Source organism: Suncus etruscus, chromosome 10, assembly GCF_024139225.1.
Source record: "Suncus etruscus isolate mSunEtr1 chromosome 10, mSunEtr1.pri.cur, whole genome shotgun sequence".
Taxonomy (NCBI): Eukaryota; Metazoa; Chordata; class Mammalia; order Eulipotyphla; family Soricidae; genus Suncus; species Suncus etruscus.
In genome coordinates, this window is record NC_064857.1 from 57,282,476 (window position 1) to 57,303,150 (window position 20,675).

The 20,675-nt window shown below is 39.9% G+C and overlaps 1 protein-coding gene across 1 annotated transcript in view; it reads right to left on the bottom strand.

Annotated features, from left to right (window-relative positions):
- C10H18orf63 (chromosome 10 C18orf63 homolog) overlaps positions 1–20,675 on the bottom strand; it is a 59,669-nt gene that overhangs the window by 28,291 nt on the left and 10,703 nt on the right. Inside the window, exons 4-10 of the mRNA XM_049781663.1 lie at positions 20,550–20,661; positions 18,779–18,820; positions 15,611–15,687; positions 8,028–8,137; positions 5,868–5,964; positions 5,658–5,755; positions 3,165–3,336 (exon numbers count right to left, since the gene is read on the bottom strand). Coding sequence (XP_049637620.1) covers positions 3,165–3,336; positions 5,658–5,755; positions 5,868–5,964; positions 8,028–8,137; positions 15,611–15,687; positions 18,779–18,820; positions 20,550–20,661 — 708 coding nt within the window. The remainder of the gene's footprint in view (positions 1–3,164; positions 3,337–5,657; positions 5,756–5,867; positions 5,965–8,027; positions 8,138–15,610; positions 15,688–18,778; positions 18,821–20,549; positions 20,662–20,675) is intronic.

A 20,675-nucleotide genomic window follows, 5' to 3' on the forward strand; every position in this document is an offset into this window, starting at 1 on the left:
TGGTGGTGGGAATGTTGCACTGGTGAAGGGGGGTGTTCTTTACATGACTGAAACCTAATCACAATCATATATGTAATCAAGATGTTTAAATAAAAAAAAGGTATACAAATGGCTAATACTCACTTTAAACATCATTTAACCTTATTAATGATAAAGACACAAGATACAGGGCCGGAGAGATAGCATGGAGATAAGCATTTGCCTTGCGTGCAGAAGGACGTTGGTTCGAATTTCAGAATCCCATATGGTCCCCTGAGCCTTCCAGGAGCGTTTCTGTGCATGGAGCCAGAAATAACCCCTGAGGGCTCCTGAGTGTGACCCAAAAACAAAATAAACAAACAAACAAACAAACAAAAGACTCAAGATACTAAACACACCAGAATGGTGGAAAGCAAATGATAATACCAACTGTGGAGTAGGCTTTTATACAGCACAGGGTAGGCATGCTCTGGAAATGGTTTAGCCTAACTGCTGAAATTTAAAACTCATATCAGTTCCATTTCAAAGAGGACTTTTGAACATGTGCCTGAGCAGACATCGTTGAAAGTCCTCACAGCACATGATTTGCAAATGTTCCCAAGGCCACCAGTAGATTTCTAGAGAACAGTTGGGGAATATTCGTATAACAAAAATACCACACAGAAACTAAATCAGTCAATAATAAGTAATCAGAACAAGGATAAATTTCATGAATTTGATGCTGAGCATAAGAAAGTCAATGCAAAAAACAGTCAATGCAAAATAAAACCCTATGATTTTTTTCACATAATGTCCAAACATGGGCAAAACAAAACTATAGTATTTAGGGATATATTTTTAAAAGATAAAAATGAAGAAGTTAAGCAATGATTCCTGTAGAATAGTGGTAACCTTTTGGGGGAGGAAAGAGCTATAATCAGGGATGCAAGCAGAGAGCTCTCCAGCCCTCACAATGTCCAACTATTTCCGGAGTGGTGGCCATATGAGTGTCTGGCTTATTCACCAATCTGTACATGAATATACTTCTCTCTAGTTGTGTATTCCAGCATTAAAAGGAATTTAAGGGGCCGGAGCAATAGCACAGCGGAAGGGCATTTGCACACTAACCCAGGACGGATCCCAGTGTCCCATATGGTTCCTCAAGCCAGGAGTGATTTCTGAGCACATAGCCAGGAGTAACCCCCGAGCATCACGAAGTGGTCCCAAACACCAAAAAAAGAAAAAAAAAAGGGAATTTAAAAACATAGAGGGGCTGAGTCCTAAAGGAAAGCCCTTAATGAAGGAAGCAGACAAGTTCCACTAATGTGACATTGTTCAGTGTTGGAGATGAGCCCATGTCTCGAGCTGCCTGGCTTGTGCATCACTGCTGGTACAGCGTGTCCTGGGCTTCCCTACTTTCTGAACGGCCGAGGGCAAGACCTGATTTTTCTCACATTACAGGAAGTGCTCTACCATTGCACAGAAACACCTTTTTATCTTGATGAGAGGCAGGCACCCACCTTCCATTGACCTAGATTCATACCTAGATTCTAAACTTACTCCATAAATTCTTGATTCATTACTAACAACCCAACAATTCAGATCCTTAATGTGAATGAAATATTTCAGAGCAGTGAAAAATATTTTGCTGACTGCTAATATATGCATTTATGCTTGGCCCCAACTAGAGTTATTCATATCTATCAATTGTGCTCTAGTTTATAAACTAAAGTTTTCACTCTTCTTTTACATAAATAAATTCTTTATTTTGGTTTTTGGGCCACACACGGCAGTGCACAGGGCTTACTCCTGGCTCTATGCTCAGAAATCGCTCCTGGCAGTCCTGGGACCATATGGGATGCTGGGATTCGAACCACCGACCTTCTGCATGAAAGGCAAATGCCTTACCTCCCTGCTATCTCTCTGGCCCCACATAAATAAATTCTATATTTAACCATGTTTTTAGTTCCTTTACCTGCAAATAATTTCTACATTTTGTTGTTGCTCCCCAAGTAATGGCATGTAATCTCATCATCTTTTCTAATCATTTGAAATGCTTGTTATATAGGAGCATTTTGGTTGTTGATCTGTTAGTCTATTCCATGAATTTGGCCAAAATGTTAAAAAAAATGTGTCATTTCAGGGCCAGAGAGATAGCATGCAGAAGAACGGTGGTTCGAATCCCAGCATCCCATATGGTCCCCTGAGCCTGCCAGGAGTGGTTTCTGAAAACAAAACAAAACAAAAAAGTCATTTCGGAGAAAAATTACTGTTGAAATATCCTTAAATCTACTATTTATAAGATTCCTATTTAAGTTATTTTATAATTTTATTCAGGGAGGGGGACTGGTCACACCCACAGTGCTCTGGGGCTATTTCTTACTCTGCTCAGAGTCACACCAGGTGGCATTTAGGGACCTAACCATGGCTCATTGTGTGCAAAGTAAATACCTTATCTACTATCTCTTAGGCTCTGGCTTTTAACTTTTGAAGAAATCTTGTTCTAGTGATCATAAATATAAGAAATTGTATGTTTATCAATATTGTTATTTACTTGTTCTTTTACATACATGAATACCAATACTTTTTTCTAGTTTTTGGAATACACCCAGTGGTGCTCAGGGGTATTCTTGTTTCTGCACTCAAGAATCACTCCTGGCAGGCTCCAGGGACTATATGGGATGCCAAGGATTGAACCTGGGCCAATTATGTGCAAGCCAGGTGCCCTACTTGCTCTGGCCCCACAAAAATAAGTGTTCATTAATATATAATCATACAATAAAATTTTATTAAATTTATAGAAGTAAATTATTCAAATACTCTTTCAAGAAATGAGACTCAAATGATGAGGTAGAACTTCAAAGTAGTCAATTAGGATAGGTAGCAGAAACATGTTTTGTTTGGTTATTAATTGAAAAACCATCTCATAAATGTTAATGGAGTGCTAGGTACTTGGTATGAGAAGATGACTATGTTCTCTGCCTCCTGGAACTCATGGACATCAGAAATAACAAATCCATAAGCAACAGCTGCTACCATCCATGAGCATAAGAGCAATAATAAAGAGCAGGAAAGTGCAGATGGGGTCAGGGAAACAGTAAACCCAGGAGGAAAGATCACAGCCCAGTGGAATCGAGGCAATAGGCAAGCCAGTTACTTGGGTGTCAACATGTCTTAAAGAACAAGGCACGCAAATAGGCTCTTACCTGTATGTGAGACTTAGTGAGTGCCTTTGTGTAGTAGCAAGGCTTAGTTGTCATCTTGATGGGAAACCCACAGATATGAGGTAGTTTAGATTGTAAATCTGAAATAAAACTTTCCAACACACTTTCCGTGTTCACTCTGGGAAAGAACTGTACAGGCTGACTCCGGATGCAGCTGAGAGGGTAGGTGCACGAAGTAAAGGACAACACAGTGTTGAATCAACCCGGAGACATCAGACCCCGGTAAGAAGAGGAACCATAAACAATCACACTCTATTCTAGAAATAACTATAAATTATATATGAATACAATAAATTATTTAGATCCTATCTTGTATGTTCTTTTTTTTTGGGGGAGTCACACCTGGCAGCGCTCAGGGGTTACTCCTGGCTCTATGCTCAGAAATCGCTCCTGGCAGGCTCGGGGGACATATGGGATGCCGGGATTCAAACCACTGACCTAAGAACCACTGCATCTAAGACAAACGCCTTATCTCTGTGCTATCTCTCTGGCCCCATCTTGTGTGTTCTTTATTTCACACTAAACGAAGCTAAAAACATGTTTTCTCATAGAATCCGAATTTACATATATTTGAACACTCACAAATAGGACAATTCATTGTTTCCTTATTTGTATGTAAACTTGCAGGCCAAGATATTCCAGATATTATCCATTATTAACAAAAGCTTAAAAGTAAATGTTGTAAACAATAACAGATTGCATTTCCAAAAGCAGTCAAATATTTTGTAGAGAAAAGTAACACAAACAGACTGCATCTGAACATCCGAAGTTCTTTCAAAAACTTTAAAAAAAAAAAAGCTACTTTTGGGGCTGGAGAGAGAGCACAGAGGTAGGGCATTTGCCTTGCAAGCAGCTGACCAACGGTAGTTAGAATCACAGCATCACATATGGTCCCCCGTGCCTGCCAGGAGCTATTTTTTTTTTTTTTTGGTTATGGGGTCACACCCGGCAGTGCTCAGGGGTTACTCATGGCTCTATGCCCATAAAAAGCTCCTGGTGGGGGCCAGAGAGATAACATGGAGGCAAGGCGTTTGCCTTGCATGCAGAAGGTCATTGGTTCGAATCCCGGCATCCCATATGATCTCTCGAGCCTGCCAGGGGCGATTTCTGAGAGTAAAGCCAGGAGTAACCCCTGAGTGATGCCGGGTGTGACCCCCCCCAAAAAAAAAGAAAGAAATAAATCGCTCCTGGCAGGCTCAGGGGACCACATGGGATGCCGGGATTCAAACCACCATGCTTCTGCATGCAAGGCAAACACCCTACTTCCATGCTAAGAAAGCTACTTTTATGATAAAAAAAAAAATTGGTCTGTGGCCTAGAAAGATAGCTTCATAAGATGGGAGCATACCTTTATGGGGCCCAGTTAGATCCTGGGCAAGGCCTGGGTCCCACGTATCTCCTCCAGCCCACTAAGCACACACTAGTAGAGTCCAAAATCCAAAAAAATTAACGAAAGAATAATTTTAAAAGAGCAAAACATTGTGAAATCTCTGAAATCCAATGACAGGGAGCAATTTTTATCTTTCTAATCCTATTTTATATTGTAGGTTATATTAGGAACTACAGAAGGTGGAAAGAGAAACACAATCTTGGTTCTTCTTCCAGTCTGAAAGTTCAATTCACAGGGACCAGAGTGATGAAAGAGTAATGATGAGTTTCACTCAAGCCTAATGTGATTTAAGTGTGTGGATTTTTAAAATTAGATAAAAATATATTTCCTTAACTAAATACTGGACATTAAGTGAAAATCAAATCCTCTAATCTTTACCTATAAAATTAAATAGTCTTCTCCAAATAATTCTTTTAATCCTAGACTCTGGCTAACGTCAAAACCTCCACTAGAAGGCGCCCTTGTCTAAGAAGAACTCTTGAGTAGACACCTTCCTTTCTTTCACCTAGAAATCCTATAATTCCTATGAGCGCTACTCTTAATTTTCTTTTACAGTCTAAACTTGCTATAGTGGTTAAGGATGAAATTATCACGAGTTGACACAAACTCAAATAAGAACAGATTATTTTTCTTCATTTTTAAATTAGAAAGTAGCAGGGAAAGGAAAAGAAACTTCCCAGTAGGGAAGAATTTAGTACAGAGCTAAAAACAGGAAACTTCTAGGGGCTGGAGAGAGTACGGTGTGGTTAGATGTTTGCCTTTCATGTGGCCAATCAGGGTTCGATCTCTGGCATCCCATAGGGTCCCCCTGATCCCCTTAGGAGAGATCCCTGAGTCAAGAGCCAGGAGTAACCCCTGAGCATTGTCTGGTGTGGACCAAAACCCAGTCCCCTCTCCTAGCCCCTCAAAAGAACAGGAAAATTCTAAGCAAAATTAAAAAGATTTAAAATAAAAAAGATTTGAAATTGAGAAAAAAAAGGTGTAGGGGAAAGTAATTTGATCAGACTTAGAGAAAGATGAATATGACAAGTCAGGGACAGCACGAAGACAGGTTCAGAGAGGCTCAAGCCTCGGCTCCCGGCAACAGTAAAGGATATGTTAAGGGCCTTCCCCCCATCATTCGGAACTGGACACTGCAGTATACTTTAGGGGTCCCACACTCTTCTGGAAGTTTATAGCCATACTAAAATTGAAGAGCAAAGTTGAAATCCTCTTAAGCCAAAGCTTACGTGAAGTTAAATTACAGGAAGTAAAATCAAGTCATGTACACCATTCCATGTAATGTGGCTCCTTACCAGGTCATTCCAGTGCTTCTGGAAGTCCTCATAGAACTGGAAAGGGCAGTCGGGGGGTACGGTGTGAAGAATACTTACTATTTGTCCCATTTTCATACTATCAAAGTTAAGAGTTGGCAAAATAGGGTGAGTTAATTTAAATGCTTAAGTAGATGAATTAACACTTCAGGAAAAGTTCAAAACTATTTATTTTAGTGATCATTATACACACAGCCCTCTATTTACTCCTAGTTCTGAATAGATATTGTATTAAATCTTACCAAAAGTAATTGCTAGGAACAACTGAATGGAATTAGATGATAAACAAAAAGAAATGACTACTGAAATGCTGCCACATAAAAGTGTGCTGGGAATTGTTAGACTTTAGGAAAAAGTCTGTTGAGAGTTGATCGAATCAAGAGTCTGCTGAGAGATAGGAAGAGGGGTTTAGGGGTGTGCATACGTCTGGCTACCCTACCTAGCTGGTGGGAATCACCTGAGTGCTGCCACCCAGCTCGAGTCCAGGCAAGGGGCACTGATGACACCTTGAGAGGAGGTGGCTGAACTCCAGAATTGAGTGGATCACAACTAGAAGTCAGGCATATGCTCCCTTATCCACCCCTTTCCTGTGTTAGGGCCCAGAAACCTTCCAGCTGCAGAATCCAGGCCAGGGCGGTAATGCTCTGGAAGGAGATGGCTGCCCCTCTCTCTGCACTGCCGAGGCTCTGCTGGAACAATGTCCATGTGCAGATCATCAAAAACCATCAATAGGCACAAGTTCTCCACTTGACAATCACCCTAACAGTGGTCCTGGGAGTTGGGGGGAGAAATAGGAGTGCAATCTGGAATGTGTTAATTGGTAGCGAAAGGGGGCCTCTTTGACCTGCATCTACCTGAGATGGGACCTTCAGGGAAGAATATTCCATCCTGGAGAAATTACCCTTATGTCCCTGCTTGGAATATGGACTTTAGTTTTTTTTTTTCCCCCCACTCTGACTAAGTCCATGTACTCTCTGAGTGAAAACCTCCCCCCATTATTTCCTGAATAAATTTGATTTACTTCACTCACTATTCATCTCTTCCTGAAATTCTTTTCTGTGAGGGAAAAGCGACAAACCTGAACCCAGCTTAAATTTAGGACTGACTTTCTTTTCCTGCACAGCAAGTCCTTGCTCCAGTCTGGGTTCCATGGCTCCCCAAGAAATGGGTGGCAGGAATCATTTTCCAAGCCAAGCCAGGCAGAACAGATGGACCCCAGGTATGGTTTGATGTTGTGGGACTGGTGAGATGAGAGGTCTGTACTGTGTTGGAGCCATCTCAAACTCAGTCCTGGACAGCTTAGTCACTTCCCTGAGTGCCTGACATGGTCAGCCTTGGGAGCAGATTTCCTGAAACTGCCACCTCTCCCTCCACTTCCCAGAAGCCACCAGGATGCTTCAGTGATTACATGTTTACATTCCTTATCTTGGAGATATCCTCATCTGTAAAGTGGGATACTAATACGGCAGGCATAGGGTTATTGGGATAATAAGAATAAAAGCACATATTATGCCAAAATAATCAAAATAGTTATTTGTAGATTATTATTACCAAAGTAGATTATTATTTCATAAGATTAAGTTTAATCTATTTAGGGTATGAGGGAGAGGGAGTGCTTGGATTTTTCCTAGGGTGTTCAAGGGTCATTGCTGCAGTGCTGCTAGGGGGCTCTGTGTGATGCTGGAGAGCAAAGTGGGACCAGCTGCCTGCGAGTAAGCTTATTATCCATATCTCTCAATCCTAATATTTAATCTTTAATTACATTATTAACATTAATAAGCCCCTTTTTACTTGGAGATAGTACATACTTAAAAAAACTCATATCAAATGGTAACAGTTCATTAACTATGATGTACATGTTTATAAAGTTTTATTTAAACTATAATGGCTGTCATTTCAAGTGAGACATCTGCAAATTTTACTGCCTTTAAAACCAGATCTAAAAAGTGGTAAGTGTATGATGATATAATGTCAGCAGATTGATAAAATAAATCAAAGGCTTTTAGGTGACAATATGTTTTTAAAATAAAGATTCAGTTTTAGAAACTCAAAACGATGGCTTTGCATATTTCTGTGATAGCAAATGAGGAAAAACTAATATATCTTGAGCCATTTTCTATAGATTACAAATTGAAATCTTACCTTGGCAAAACATAACAACAGTTGTTTAAAATCGAATATCCCTCAATGACAGCTTTCTTTTCAGTAAAAAACTCCTTTATAATATCCTGAGAAATAGCAAAGTCTTCTATCTTTGAACGGAAATAAAATTTTAATGCATAAGACCTCAAACAAATTGGATAAAGAAGAAACCAACACCCCCATAAGTTCCACACAGTCGGCTCTGATGCAGATTAAGGCCCTCTGTGTCCTGTACAACCACTCTAAGGCCTCCATGTTTCTGCTCACCCCGTTTCCCCTATAAATATTAGGTCAAGAAATCTTTGTCTTTCAAGCTCAAAGTCCTGTTTTGTACTTATTTCAGGTGGTTTTCAGTTTCTTTGCTTCTGTTAGTAGGAGGTAGTATTTCTTCCAGATGAAGGTATTAACATTTTGTACGAAAACTGCCAAAGTCTAAACCTCTGAATGATTTTTTCCAACTGAAGATGAGTTAGGGAACTTTACTTCACTCTGGACTTGGGAAGGGAGAAGATAAATATATGGTATACTCTCATTATTTTATATTTAAATTCTATCTCTGGAATGCTTTTCACTCTGTTCTCAGGGACAAAATATGTAGGATATTTAAGGTGGTAGGCAACCAGCAACTTGCAACTTAAGAGTTTTCTCAATCTTGGAAGAAATCTTGTGAGCATTTCCTTATAGGGAGTCAAAGATATCAAGAGATCCTCATCACTACAAGTGAGGAGGAAAATAAGGCACTAAGTGGTGAGAAGGTGTACCAAGATGAGTGAGACTACAACCTGAACCTCAATGGAACAGTGTTGTAGTTTCCTTGCAGACTGCTTTTCAAGCAACTCCAACTAAACTGGCTGGTTTTTTTTTTTTTAATTTTCTAAACAAATCATGTACATTTAACAATATGTGTGCTTAAAATACTGTCCCACTCTGATTGATCAGAGTTGTAACAAGAAAGCCTTAGTAGCGGATATCTGAAACCGTTTCCTCTTGCCTTCAGTGACTAATTTTTCTCCGAATTCCTGCAGCGTTTTCAGACTGATGGAAAGAACCTGACCCGAGGAGATAAGGAGACTGGTGTGGATCTATGTGAGCAAGGACACCAAGGACGTAGAAGGAGACAGATAGCACTGTGTGCTGAGATAAACTCTGAGCTGTGATGCCTTGTGCTGAAGAGACAAACTAATCCAGCTGTTGCCTGAGACAAGGTCCCTGATAAGAAAAGAGAGGCCCATGCTAGAATGGTAGAGGATTGCTGCAGGTGGGTGAAGAGACTGCTAGAGGGAAAATATAACCAGAATTGATTTGGTAAGGTTGGTTTTCAGGCCATTCAAATGATCAGTGTCAAGGTCATTGTGGGAGCCTCCTTTCCTAGACTGACTTTACACTCTCAGGGAATTTTCTATGCTGTTTGAAAAAATGTCTCAATTGTCACAATATCTCCATGGCACTAGTCTTATGTGCAACTCCAATTTTTCTCAACCATATTTTTCTGAACATTTACAAACAAATTGTTCCCCGTTTACCCAGAGATTGCCACAGCTCACATTTACTTAATAAATATTGATTATGTTAACAAACCCATACTGATAAGATACTGAATAAACACCACTTCCTTCTTATAATAGCAGGAGAACTGGGGCTTATTTTCTCTTGACAGTACTGAAATATATATATATATATATATTTTTTTTTTTTTTTGTGGCCATTGTTTTAGAAATAGAACTCTGTGGAGCTGGAGGAAGAATTCAAGTATAAACCAGAGGGTAAAAAACTAAAAACAAAAAGACCTATATTTTACATGCCAGGGTCCAGGGAGGGAGTAAAAATCAAGCTATATGTGTGGTTTCCAAAGCAGTGACCTACACAGGAACTGGCAGTTTCCTCAGTGGCTATTGGTGGTGGTGGGCCCCAATTGAGCATGAACAAATAAATTCCTGGCCCCTCCCACAGGTCAGAAGTGAGGTCCTGATGTGTGACTTTCTGAGCAGGTGGCCACTAGTGGGGCCACAAGATAATCTCCCACTCTTTACAATTCTGCCAGAGACTTCACTGGCAGTGGGGAAGACTCTGACAGTGAAGCAGGAAACACACATCTCCAGAATAGAAAGAAAACAAGGCAAAGGAGCACAGAACCTCACCACAAGTAATGAGTAAAGACTGTAACCCTGAGGACTCAATCACTAACAACCCTCTATATAATCCTCTGAAAAGGAATTCAGAAAAGGAATGCTTAGGATGTTCAATAAGCTCATAGAAACAATGAAACAAACTATTAATACAACACAAGAAGCTATAAGAGAGCAGAAGTGAGAAAAATACAAACAGAAATTACAGAATTAAAAAACTTGGTCGTGAATTGAAAAAAGTCTTTATAAAGCCTTACCAGCAGAATAACAGCTGCTAAGGACAGAATCAATGTGCTCAAAGATTAAGTGCAGAAAACTTTCAGACAACAACAGAAGATAGAAAAAAGCCTCAAAATAAATGAACAGATGATAAGAAAAGGATGAATTCAAGAGGAACAACATAAGAAGTATTGGGCCCAGAGAGTCAGGATAAAAATCCCTATAAAGAAGCAACAATTAAAAGACATCATTGCTGAGAAGTTCTCAGAGCTGAGAATGCATGTATCCATATCCTGAATGTTTGAAGGGTACCAGTTAAAATTTTCAAATAAAAACAGTCCAATCCAAACCCTAATCAGAATGCTGAAAAATATAAATTGAGATGGAATTCTGAAAGCAATAAGATCAAAAAATAAAATTATATACAAAGCAGCATCCTTAATATTTCAGCAGATTTGGGGCCAGAGTAATAGCACAGCAATAGGGTATCTGCCTTGCACGTGGCCAACCTGGGGCAGATCTGGGTTCAATCCCCAGCATCCCACAAGGTCTCTGAGCCTGCCATGAGCAATTTATGAGCACAGAGCCAGGAGTAATCCCTGAGTTCCACTGGGTGTGGCCGGAAAAAAAAAAAAAAAACAACAGCAGCAGCAGCAACAACAACAAAACAAAAACAAAAAAGGATTTCAGCAGATTTACCAGAGGAAACCCTCTTGGGCCTAAAGATAGTGGAATACAGTGAAAAAAAAAAACCTCAATAAAATTTGGGCCAGAGAGATAGCACAGAGGTAAGGTGTTTGCCTTGCATGCAGAAGTCGGTGGTTCAAATCCCGGCATCCCATCTGGTCCCCTAACCCTGCCAGGTGCGATTTCTGAGCATAGAGCCAGGAGTAACCACTGAGTGCTGCTGGGAATGACCCAAAGACAAATAAACAAAAAGATGCTGGAGAGATAGCATGGAGGTAAGGCATTTGCCTTGCATGCAGAAGGATGGTGGTTTGAATCCCAGCATCCCATATGAGCCTGCCAGGAGCAATTTCTGAGCACAGAGCCAGGAGTAACCTCTGAGCACTGCCAAGTGTGACCCAAAAACAAAACAAAACAAAACAAAAAAACAACCAAAACTCAATAAAATGACGGCCTCACCAATAATACTTTACTCAGTCAGACCTTCATTCAGATTTGAAGGAATAATAATTGAAGGAATAATACAGAACTTCATGGATAAACCACATCTCAGGACTTCATAATCTTGAAATCACCTATATAAGAAGAGCTCAAGGGTTTACTTTAAGATAAGGCAGATCCTACAAACACATCAAACTTCTACAGAAAGATGGCACAAAACTCCATGACAGTAATCTCTCTCAATGTCAATGGACTAAATGCACCAATAAAGAGATACAGAGTGTCAGGATGGATTAGAAAATTGAACTCAATATTATATTGCATGCAAGAAATACATTTGAATAGTCAGAGCAAACACAGACTCAAAGTCAAAGGTTGTAAGACAATCCTTCAAGCAAACAACCTCCTCAGAAAGGTTGCCATATAGCATCAAATGACATGAATTTCAAGCTCAAAAAAGATTATTAAAGACAGTGAAGGCCATATCTTAATGATCAAGGGGCATGTACACCACAAAGAACTCACATTTCTAAATATGCATACACTCAATGAGGGACCAGAAAATACTTAAACTGCTAACAAATTTGAAGGGAGACACTGATAACAACACAATAGTAGGGGGTTTCAATACCATTCTGTAACCTCTCAACAAATCAACTAGACTAAAGCTCAGTAAAAGAAACTACTTTCTTTAAAGTAAAAAAATGGAAGAGAGGGTATCAGTGTATATATGTGTGTATATATATTCATGTATATATATATACATATATATATATGATAAATGGAGAGGGGCCGGAGAGATAGCATGGAGGTAAGGCATTTGCCTTGCATTCAGAAGGACGGTGATTCGAATCCTGGCATCCCCTCCTCCTGAGCCACCAGAAGCAATTTCTGAGCTTAGAGCCAAGAGTAACCCCTGAGCACTGCTGGGTGTGACCCCAAAACAAAACAAAACAACAAAAATAAGATAAATGGAGAGGTAAGAGAAAATACCTTCCCCTTATCTTTATTCCTTTACCTGACCTATAACCAATACTAGCTTTTGAAGAAAGTAAAATTAAGTTACCTTTCAGTGTTTATGAGGAGCAGAGATAAATGAGGCAAGACACAGACTAACATTTGCAAAAAGCAGTTACAATGGAAAAAATATGGTATCAAAAGTGAACATGAGGTTTAGGGAGTTTATAATTAGTCATAATTTAGTGAACCAATTTAATCAAACATACATTACTGAGTGTATAATATTGAGTAGAAGATCAGAGTGCATCTTCCCTATTTCTGCCTTTTTACTGACTTATTAAGAAAATTTTACTAATACATATTCTTTTTTTTTTTTTTTTTGGTGTTTGGGCCACGCCCGACGGTGCTCAGGGGTTACTCCTGGCTGTCTGCTCAGAAATAGCTCCTGGCAGGCACGGGGGACCATATGGGACACCAGGATTCAAACCAACCACCTTTGGTCCCGGATCGGCTGCTTGCAAGGCAAACACTGCTGTGCTATCTCTCCGGGCCCTACTAATACATATTCTAATGCTGCTCTTCCTACTTCCCACCAGGAAAAAGGAGCAATGAATAAAGTTGAGATAAGACCTTCCTTTTTCTCTTGACTTACTGACTACAAAGTAGTATTCTGAGTTTTCTCTATTATATTGGGGAAATGACACTTAATAATCCAAGGGATCCCATGAGTTTCTATAATTGCCATAAAGTCAAGCTTTCTAACCATAGGGCTCAGAGGGATTTAGGAATCATTTAATATCTATTTCTTTTTCAGTAATAAAGTCAAACTACCTAATCCTAGGGTTCAGAGAGATTCAGACCTCATTTAATATCTTTTTTTTTTTTCAGTTACAAAGTCAAGGTCCTTAGTTCAGAGAAATTAGGATCTCACAGTGTCTGGTTTTATAGTAATAAATGATAAGATCGTATATCTGTTTAATAAAATAAAGACCAAATTTAGGGGCTAGAGCAACAGAACAGTGGGTAGGATGTTTGCCCTAACATGGCTAACCTGGGTGTGATCCCCAATATGCATATGGTCCTCAGAGCCTGCCAGGAGAAACCCTTGAGTGCAGTCAGGTATGGCCCCAAAACAAAAGAAAACAAACAAACAAAATACAAAATGAAGATCAAATTAAAAATTTCCTAAGTAAAAAAAAAAAACAACACTATTTAAGTCAAATCTAATCTATTCTGAAAAGCAAGTGAGCAATTTAGGTTATTGCTTGTATATATTCTAAAATGATAGAAGATAATCACTTTAGCCAAATCTTATTCACCTGAAAGTACCTTTCTTTCTTTCTTTCTTTTTTTTTTTTTTTTTTTTTTTTTAGGTTTTTGGGCCACACCCGACGGTGCTCAGGGGTTACTCCTGGCTATCTGCTCAGAAATAGCTTCTGGGGGCCGGGCGGTGGCGCTGGAGGTAAGGTGCCTGTCTTGCCTGCGCTACCCTAGGACGAACCGTGGTTCGATCCCCCGGCGTCCCATATGGTCCCCCAAGAAGCCAGGAGCAACTTCTGAGCGCATAGCCAGGAGTAACCCCTGAGCATCACAGGGTGTGGCCCAAAAACCAAAAAAAAAAAAAAAAAAAAAAAAGAAATAGCTTCTGGCAGGCCCGGGGGACCATATGGGAAGCTGGGATTCGAACCAACCACCTTTGGTCCTGAATCGGCTGCTTGCAAGGCAAACACCGCTGTGTTATCTCTCCGACCCCTGAAAGTATCTTTCTATAAACTATTACAATTAAGTAGCTTTATGTTTTATATTTTCCCTGTATGAGTGATTCTTTCAGCACACAGCTCTGAGCTTTATTCCATTGTTGTATTGAAGACTCGTGCTTCAAGAATTGTTCTGTTACGTATAACAAATTCAATAAATACAATTTTGATTTAATTTTTTTTTTTGGTTTTTCGGTCACACCCGTTTGACGCACAGGGGTTACTCCTGGCTATGTGCTCAGAAATCGCCCCTGGCTTGGGGGGACCATATGGGACGCCGGGGGATCGAACCGCGGTCCGTCCTATGCTAGCGCTTGCAAGGCAGACACCTTACCTCTAGCGCCACCTTCCCGGCCCCTTGATTTAATTTTTAACTTACTCCAATTGATACTAAATGAATTGATATCTCATTTATGTTACTGAGCATTTTACTGGTAAAGTGCTCATTTTAGATGATAATTATATTTTCCTAGCATCAAGGTGGTTTCCAGATATAACTAAATGTGTCATTTAGAACAAAATAACTCATTTTCTTCACCAGCCCTTGCATATTGAGAACCATCAAGTCTAAAAGAATTAAAAAAATATGTTGAGTTACTATTTGTATAGAAGGCTATAAACTAGTTGCAATGAGAATTAACTAAATAAGGGGCTGGAGAGATAGCATGGAGGTAAAGCGGTTGCCTTGCATGCAGAAGGTCGGTGGTTTGAATCCCGGCATCCCATATGGTCCACCGAGCCTGTCAGAAGTGATTTCTGAGTGTAGAGTCAGGAGTAACCCCTGAGTGCTGCTGGGTGTGACCCAAAAACCAAAATAAGGAAAAAAAAAGAGAATTAACTAAATAAAAGATGAACAATTCTATTAAAAAGTCAAAGAACTGGTTCCATATTTTAAAAAGGTAAAAAAAATGCTATTAGAATGCAATGAGCTAAGTATTACTTTATATTTGGGGTGAGAGTTCAGGCAACAAGTAGGTCCTGAGGTAGGATTAGGTTGTGAAGAATGTTGAATGCTATTAAAACACTTTTTGGGGGGCGGAGAAATAGCACGGAGGTAAGGCGTTTGCTTGCATGCAGAAGGACGGTGGTTTGAATCCTGGCATTCCATATGGTCTCCTGAGCCTGCCAGGGGCGATTTCTGAGTGTAGAGCCAGGAGGAACCCCTGAGCGCTGCTGGGTGTGGCCCCAAAACAAAACAAACATACAAAAATATTTTGGGGAGGTAAAGTAATATAATTAGCTATGTGTTACTTTGTGTTATGAGTTTGTATATCAAACAGAGGAATTTTTATGATGAAAACTTCTTAAAATTAAACTGTTAGTAATAATAATGCACGTATTAAGATATGGCAAATATAGTAAAACTAATTAGAGAAACAAAAATATGTGGTACCTGAGGTGGTGGTAATCTGATGATGTAAGCTTCTAGACTTAGACAAACTTCAGTTTCTGTTACATTAATGTCTAATACTAAAAATAAAATATTTAATCGTGAACTTTCTGAAATCATTAGCTATAAAATAAATCATTTTAGCAACAGAATATTAACAATATTCATATTAGAACTTAGTTAAGAAAGAAAATTTCTTTCTTTCTTCATGAACTATAGTAGCCCAACACCACACCCTCCACCCTCCAAGAGAAATAGCCCAGTTCTGCTATTAGAATCAAATACTATGAGCACGAAGGCCGGAGAGAAGAGCAAAGCAGTAGGGTGTTTGCCTTGCATGCAGCCGATCCAGGATGGACAGTGGTTCGAATCCCAGCATCCCATATGGTCCTCCGTGCCTGCTAAGAGTGATTTCTGAGTGCTGAGCCAGGAGTGACTCAAAAAAAAAAAAAAACACCCCCAAAAAAAAACCAAAAAACCATATACTATGAGCAGCTAAATCCTCTCAGGTGAGATCAGATGACATTGCTGAAAACTCACTTTCTTTTTCAGAAGGGGGATTGGCTGAGTCCCCTTCCCCATCAGAAATCCTAGCAGTCCCCACCCAAAGCCATGATCTTCCTGGTAGAAAAACAGTCCAGCTCCTCCACCAAGTTCCAGAAGAGATAGCATGGAGGTAGGGCATTTGCTTTGCATGCAGAAGGACTGTGGTTCAAATCCTGGCATCCCATATGGTCCCCCAAGCCTGCCAGGAGTGATTTCTGAGCATAGAGCCAGGAGTAACCCCTGAGCACTGCTGGGTGTGATCCAAAACCAAAAACCAAAAAGAAAAAGAAAGAATATGAAATTCTTTTACATATTGGGAAAACTAAAATAATCACCATAAACATTTGACAATCTCTAGAGGTAACATCTGCAAGACTAAGACTTAAAACAAGGAATATGGATGTGTATGTGGTTGGGTTGAGGGTTACAGTAACAAAACAAGACACCCCACACTTGAGAGGAAACTCAAAAAATACTTTTTACAAATTTGAAGTTAATTATTGTTACATAAAAAAATGGAGACTACCTCCTATGTACTAAGAAGAAGCACTGATTGCTATGTTTATGACTTCAGCTGCCTTTTACTAGAAAATCCCCTCAAATATAGTGGCAGATTCAGTTCAGACCACATTCCCAGGCTTCAATCTTACTTTCCCATAATAAAAATGATCAGTGGCCATCTTGGGAAGTGATAGTACCTGCAAAAAGCATGAGGGGCATCTAATGGACATCTAGTGTACTCTAGTGTACTGGTGATGTTCTGTTCCTGCTCGGAGAACTAGTTATAAGGACATGTGTAGTCTATGAAAATCTAATGAGCCTTCATATTTGTCAGATTTGCTGTAGAACATTAAATACAGTGAAATGTTTTTTCTCTCCAAACTGCTTTTTTTTTTTTTTTTTGGTTTTGGAGCCACACCTGGAGGTGCTCAAGGTTTACTCCAGGATTCACTGTTGGAAAAGTCAGGGGACCACATGGGGTATCATTGATCAAATCCAGACCAACCACATACAAAGCAATACCTTACCTGCTGAATTATCTCTCTAGCCCTCAAACTGTTTCTTTAATAAATAATAGCTGTCTCCTTACAGTGACTTGGAAATGAAGCTAACTTTAAACCACTACTCCAGAGTTAAAGTACAGGGACTTCCGGTGTTCAACTTAAATATAAAACCCAGCATAAGGAGTGCAAAGAAAGTATCACTTGAGAGTCAACTCAATAGATTATAGATACCAGCCTATTATTTCAAGGCTCTGCTCAAACCAGGGTGAAAGTCATCAAGACTGATTAATAATGTCTATGGAGGGCTCAGGTTTTCCATCTATTTGCTCTGGAATGGGTCTACCTGCAATACAGCCATGTACATCATGGAATACTTCAATTGTATTATGTAGCACATGCATATCTTTTTTTTTTTTGTAATAAAAATTTTGGGGGGCCATGCCCGTTTGATGCTCAGGGGTTACTCCTAGCAAAGTGCTCAGAAATTGCCCATGACTTGGGGGGACCATATGGGACGCCGGGGGATCGAACCATGGTCCTTCCTTGGCTAGCACTTGCAAGGCAGACACCTTACCTCTAGCGCCACCTCACCGGCCCCACACATTGCATATCTTAGAGCATATGTACCTCTTTAGATAACCTTTTGCTTTTTAAAGGAAAATATTCATAAAAAAGATTTTTGGGGCCAGAGAGATAGCATGGAGGTAAGGCATTTGCCTTTCATGCAGAAATTCCAGCATCCCATATGGTCCCCTGAGCCTGCCAGGAGCAATTTCTGAGCATAGAGCCAGGAATAACCCCTGAGAACTGCCAGGTGTGACCCAAAAACAAACAAACAAAAAACAGAAACAAAAACAAGAACAATAAACAAATAAAAATAATAAGGATTTTACTAATGAAAGTACTAGAGTTTTTGATGGTATGATTCTGAAAACTAAAAACAATAAATTCCTGCAGATTCAAAGTCCTTCAATAGCCATTATTGTCCTTAAGTAAAGAAATAAAAAGAAGGCGGGCCTGGAGAGATAGCACAGCGGTGTTTGCCTTGCAAGCAGCCGATCCAGGACCTAAGGTGGTTGATTCGAATCCTGGTGTCCCATATGGTCCCCCGTGCCTGCCAGGAGCTATTTCTGAGCAGATAGCTAGGAGTAACCCCTGAGCACTGCCGGGTGTGGCCCAAAAACCAAAAAAAAAAAAAAAAAAAAAAAGAAAAAGAAAAAGGCAAAGTTTTTTTCCCAATTAAAAGAAATGTTTTTCTTATATAGGTATAATTAACATTTGGAACCACAGATAGTTTGTTTCTTGGATCAAACTTTTATTACAATAATATATCTGATGAAATTATTTGGGTTTTTTTTGGGGGGGTACCCTTGTGTTTTTAAGTAGCAGAAAATTTTCTTTAAGTTTTGGATCTATTGTCATCAGTGTTCAGAACTTACTCCTGCTTTGTGCCCAAGGATTATTCCTGGAGGTGATCAGGGGATTATATATGGTGCTGGGGATAGAACTAGGGGTGGCCACATATAAGGTAAGCACCTCAATTTCTGTACTTACTTTCTAGTTTGGACTTTATATTGTTTTATCTATAATTTATTATGTATTCTTTTGTATTTTTACTTACCAACAGCGTTTTGTTTGCCCATCTGAGAAAGAAATTCTCTCCCTAAAAAATTCAGAAGATATTACATATTATTGTAGCCTATAAACCAAGCTTAAGAATGTGTGTGTGAAATTATAAAAGTTAAGGAAAATGTTTTAAAATAAGATTTTGAAGTTATCTTTTCAAATAAAAGAACATGAATAGCTAGATTCTCCCTTAAGTATTTACTTCCTGGTTTAGGAAATTTTGAAAATTGACCACCGTGCCAAAAGAACTAAAAGTGGGGTCAGAGTGGTGGCGCTAGAGGTAAGGTGTCTGCCTTGTGAGCACTAGCCTAGGACAGATCATGGTTCGATCCCCCAGTGTCCAATATGGTCCCCCCAAGCCAGGAACAATTTCTAGGCACATAGCCAGGAGTATCCCCTGAGCATCAAATGGGTGTGGCCCCAAAAAACAAAAACAAAAATAAACAACAACAAAAAAGTCACTAAAAGTGCCAGTTAGAGAAGCAGGCTGGGGTTAGGTAGGAGAAAAATGGATAACACTAGTGAAGAACTTTGAACATTAGTGAAGGGATTAGTGAAGGAACATTGTATTTCTGAAACTCAACCATGAATGGCTAAATAAATTCACAATGGCTAAATAAACACATTTAGAAAATAACCATATCTCAACATAAAATTTTAGGATAGACTTTTGGTTCCAATAATATATACTTCATAACTTATATATATTCCCTTCCTTTGGGGACGGGGTTTCAGCCACACTCAGTGATGCTCCTGGCTGTGCACTCAGAAATTGCTCCTGGTTTAGGAGAGATAGCATGGAGGTAGGGCATTTGCCTTGTATGTAGAAGGACGGTGATTTGAATCCCAGCATCCCATATGGTCCCCCAAGCCGGCCAGGAGGCGATTTCTGAGCGTGAAGCCAGGAGTAGCACTCAGCCACCCACCCCCACCCCCGCCAAATTGCTTCTGGCTTGGGGGACCATATGGGACATTGGGGGATTGAACCAAGGTCCGTCCTAGGCTAGCACGGGTAAGGCAGACGCCTTATCTCTTGAGTCACTGCTCTGGCCCCTATATATATTCCATTCTAAATATTAAGTATTAGCTGATAAACTTTTTCTTGGAAAACCATTAGCAGGTATTTGAGTACTGCCCCAAGTAAGGAGATGACTGTGTTGTTGACTTGCTTGAGAATGATCAGCTGGGGCTAGAGAGATAGCATGGAGGTAAGCCGTTTGCCTTTCATGCAGAAGGATGGTGGTTCGAATCTGGCATCCCATATGGTCCCCTGAGCCTGTCAGGAGCGATTTCTGAGTGTAGAGCTAGGAGTAACCCCTGAGCACTGCTGGGTGTGACCCAAAACCCAAAGAGAGAGAGAGAGAGAGAGAGAGAGAGAGAGAGAGAGAGAGAGAGAGAGAGAGAGAGAGAGAGAGAGAGAATGATCAGCTGAGAATATGCTTACAAACTGTCATCTAGGACTGAGAAATATCTCAAGAGACTGAGTGTGCACTTTGCATGTGGGAGGCCTGGGTTTTATCCCTGAAACTGCATGATATCCTGAGCATGGCTGAGAGTGCTTCCTGAGCAGAGAGCCAGGAGTAGAACCCCAATAATGTAGAATTCAATAAAAGCAAATATAGAACAAAACCTCCCTCCACCCCCAAAATAAAATAAAATAAATAAAATATATCCTCTAAAGAGAGGATAAATTGACATTAAAAACAGCTGTCTGTACACTTAAGGGTATATTTCAGCTGGCCCCAAGAATAGAGAAAGAGTCTCACCTTGCACAAGGAGTTTGTCAATTCTATTCCAGGCTGGAGTAAGCCTAGCCATGAGAGTAAATGAAAGGCAATTCTGAAGTATTACAGGAATTACTCTTTGTGGAACCTCCATCTAAAAAGAGGAAG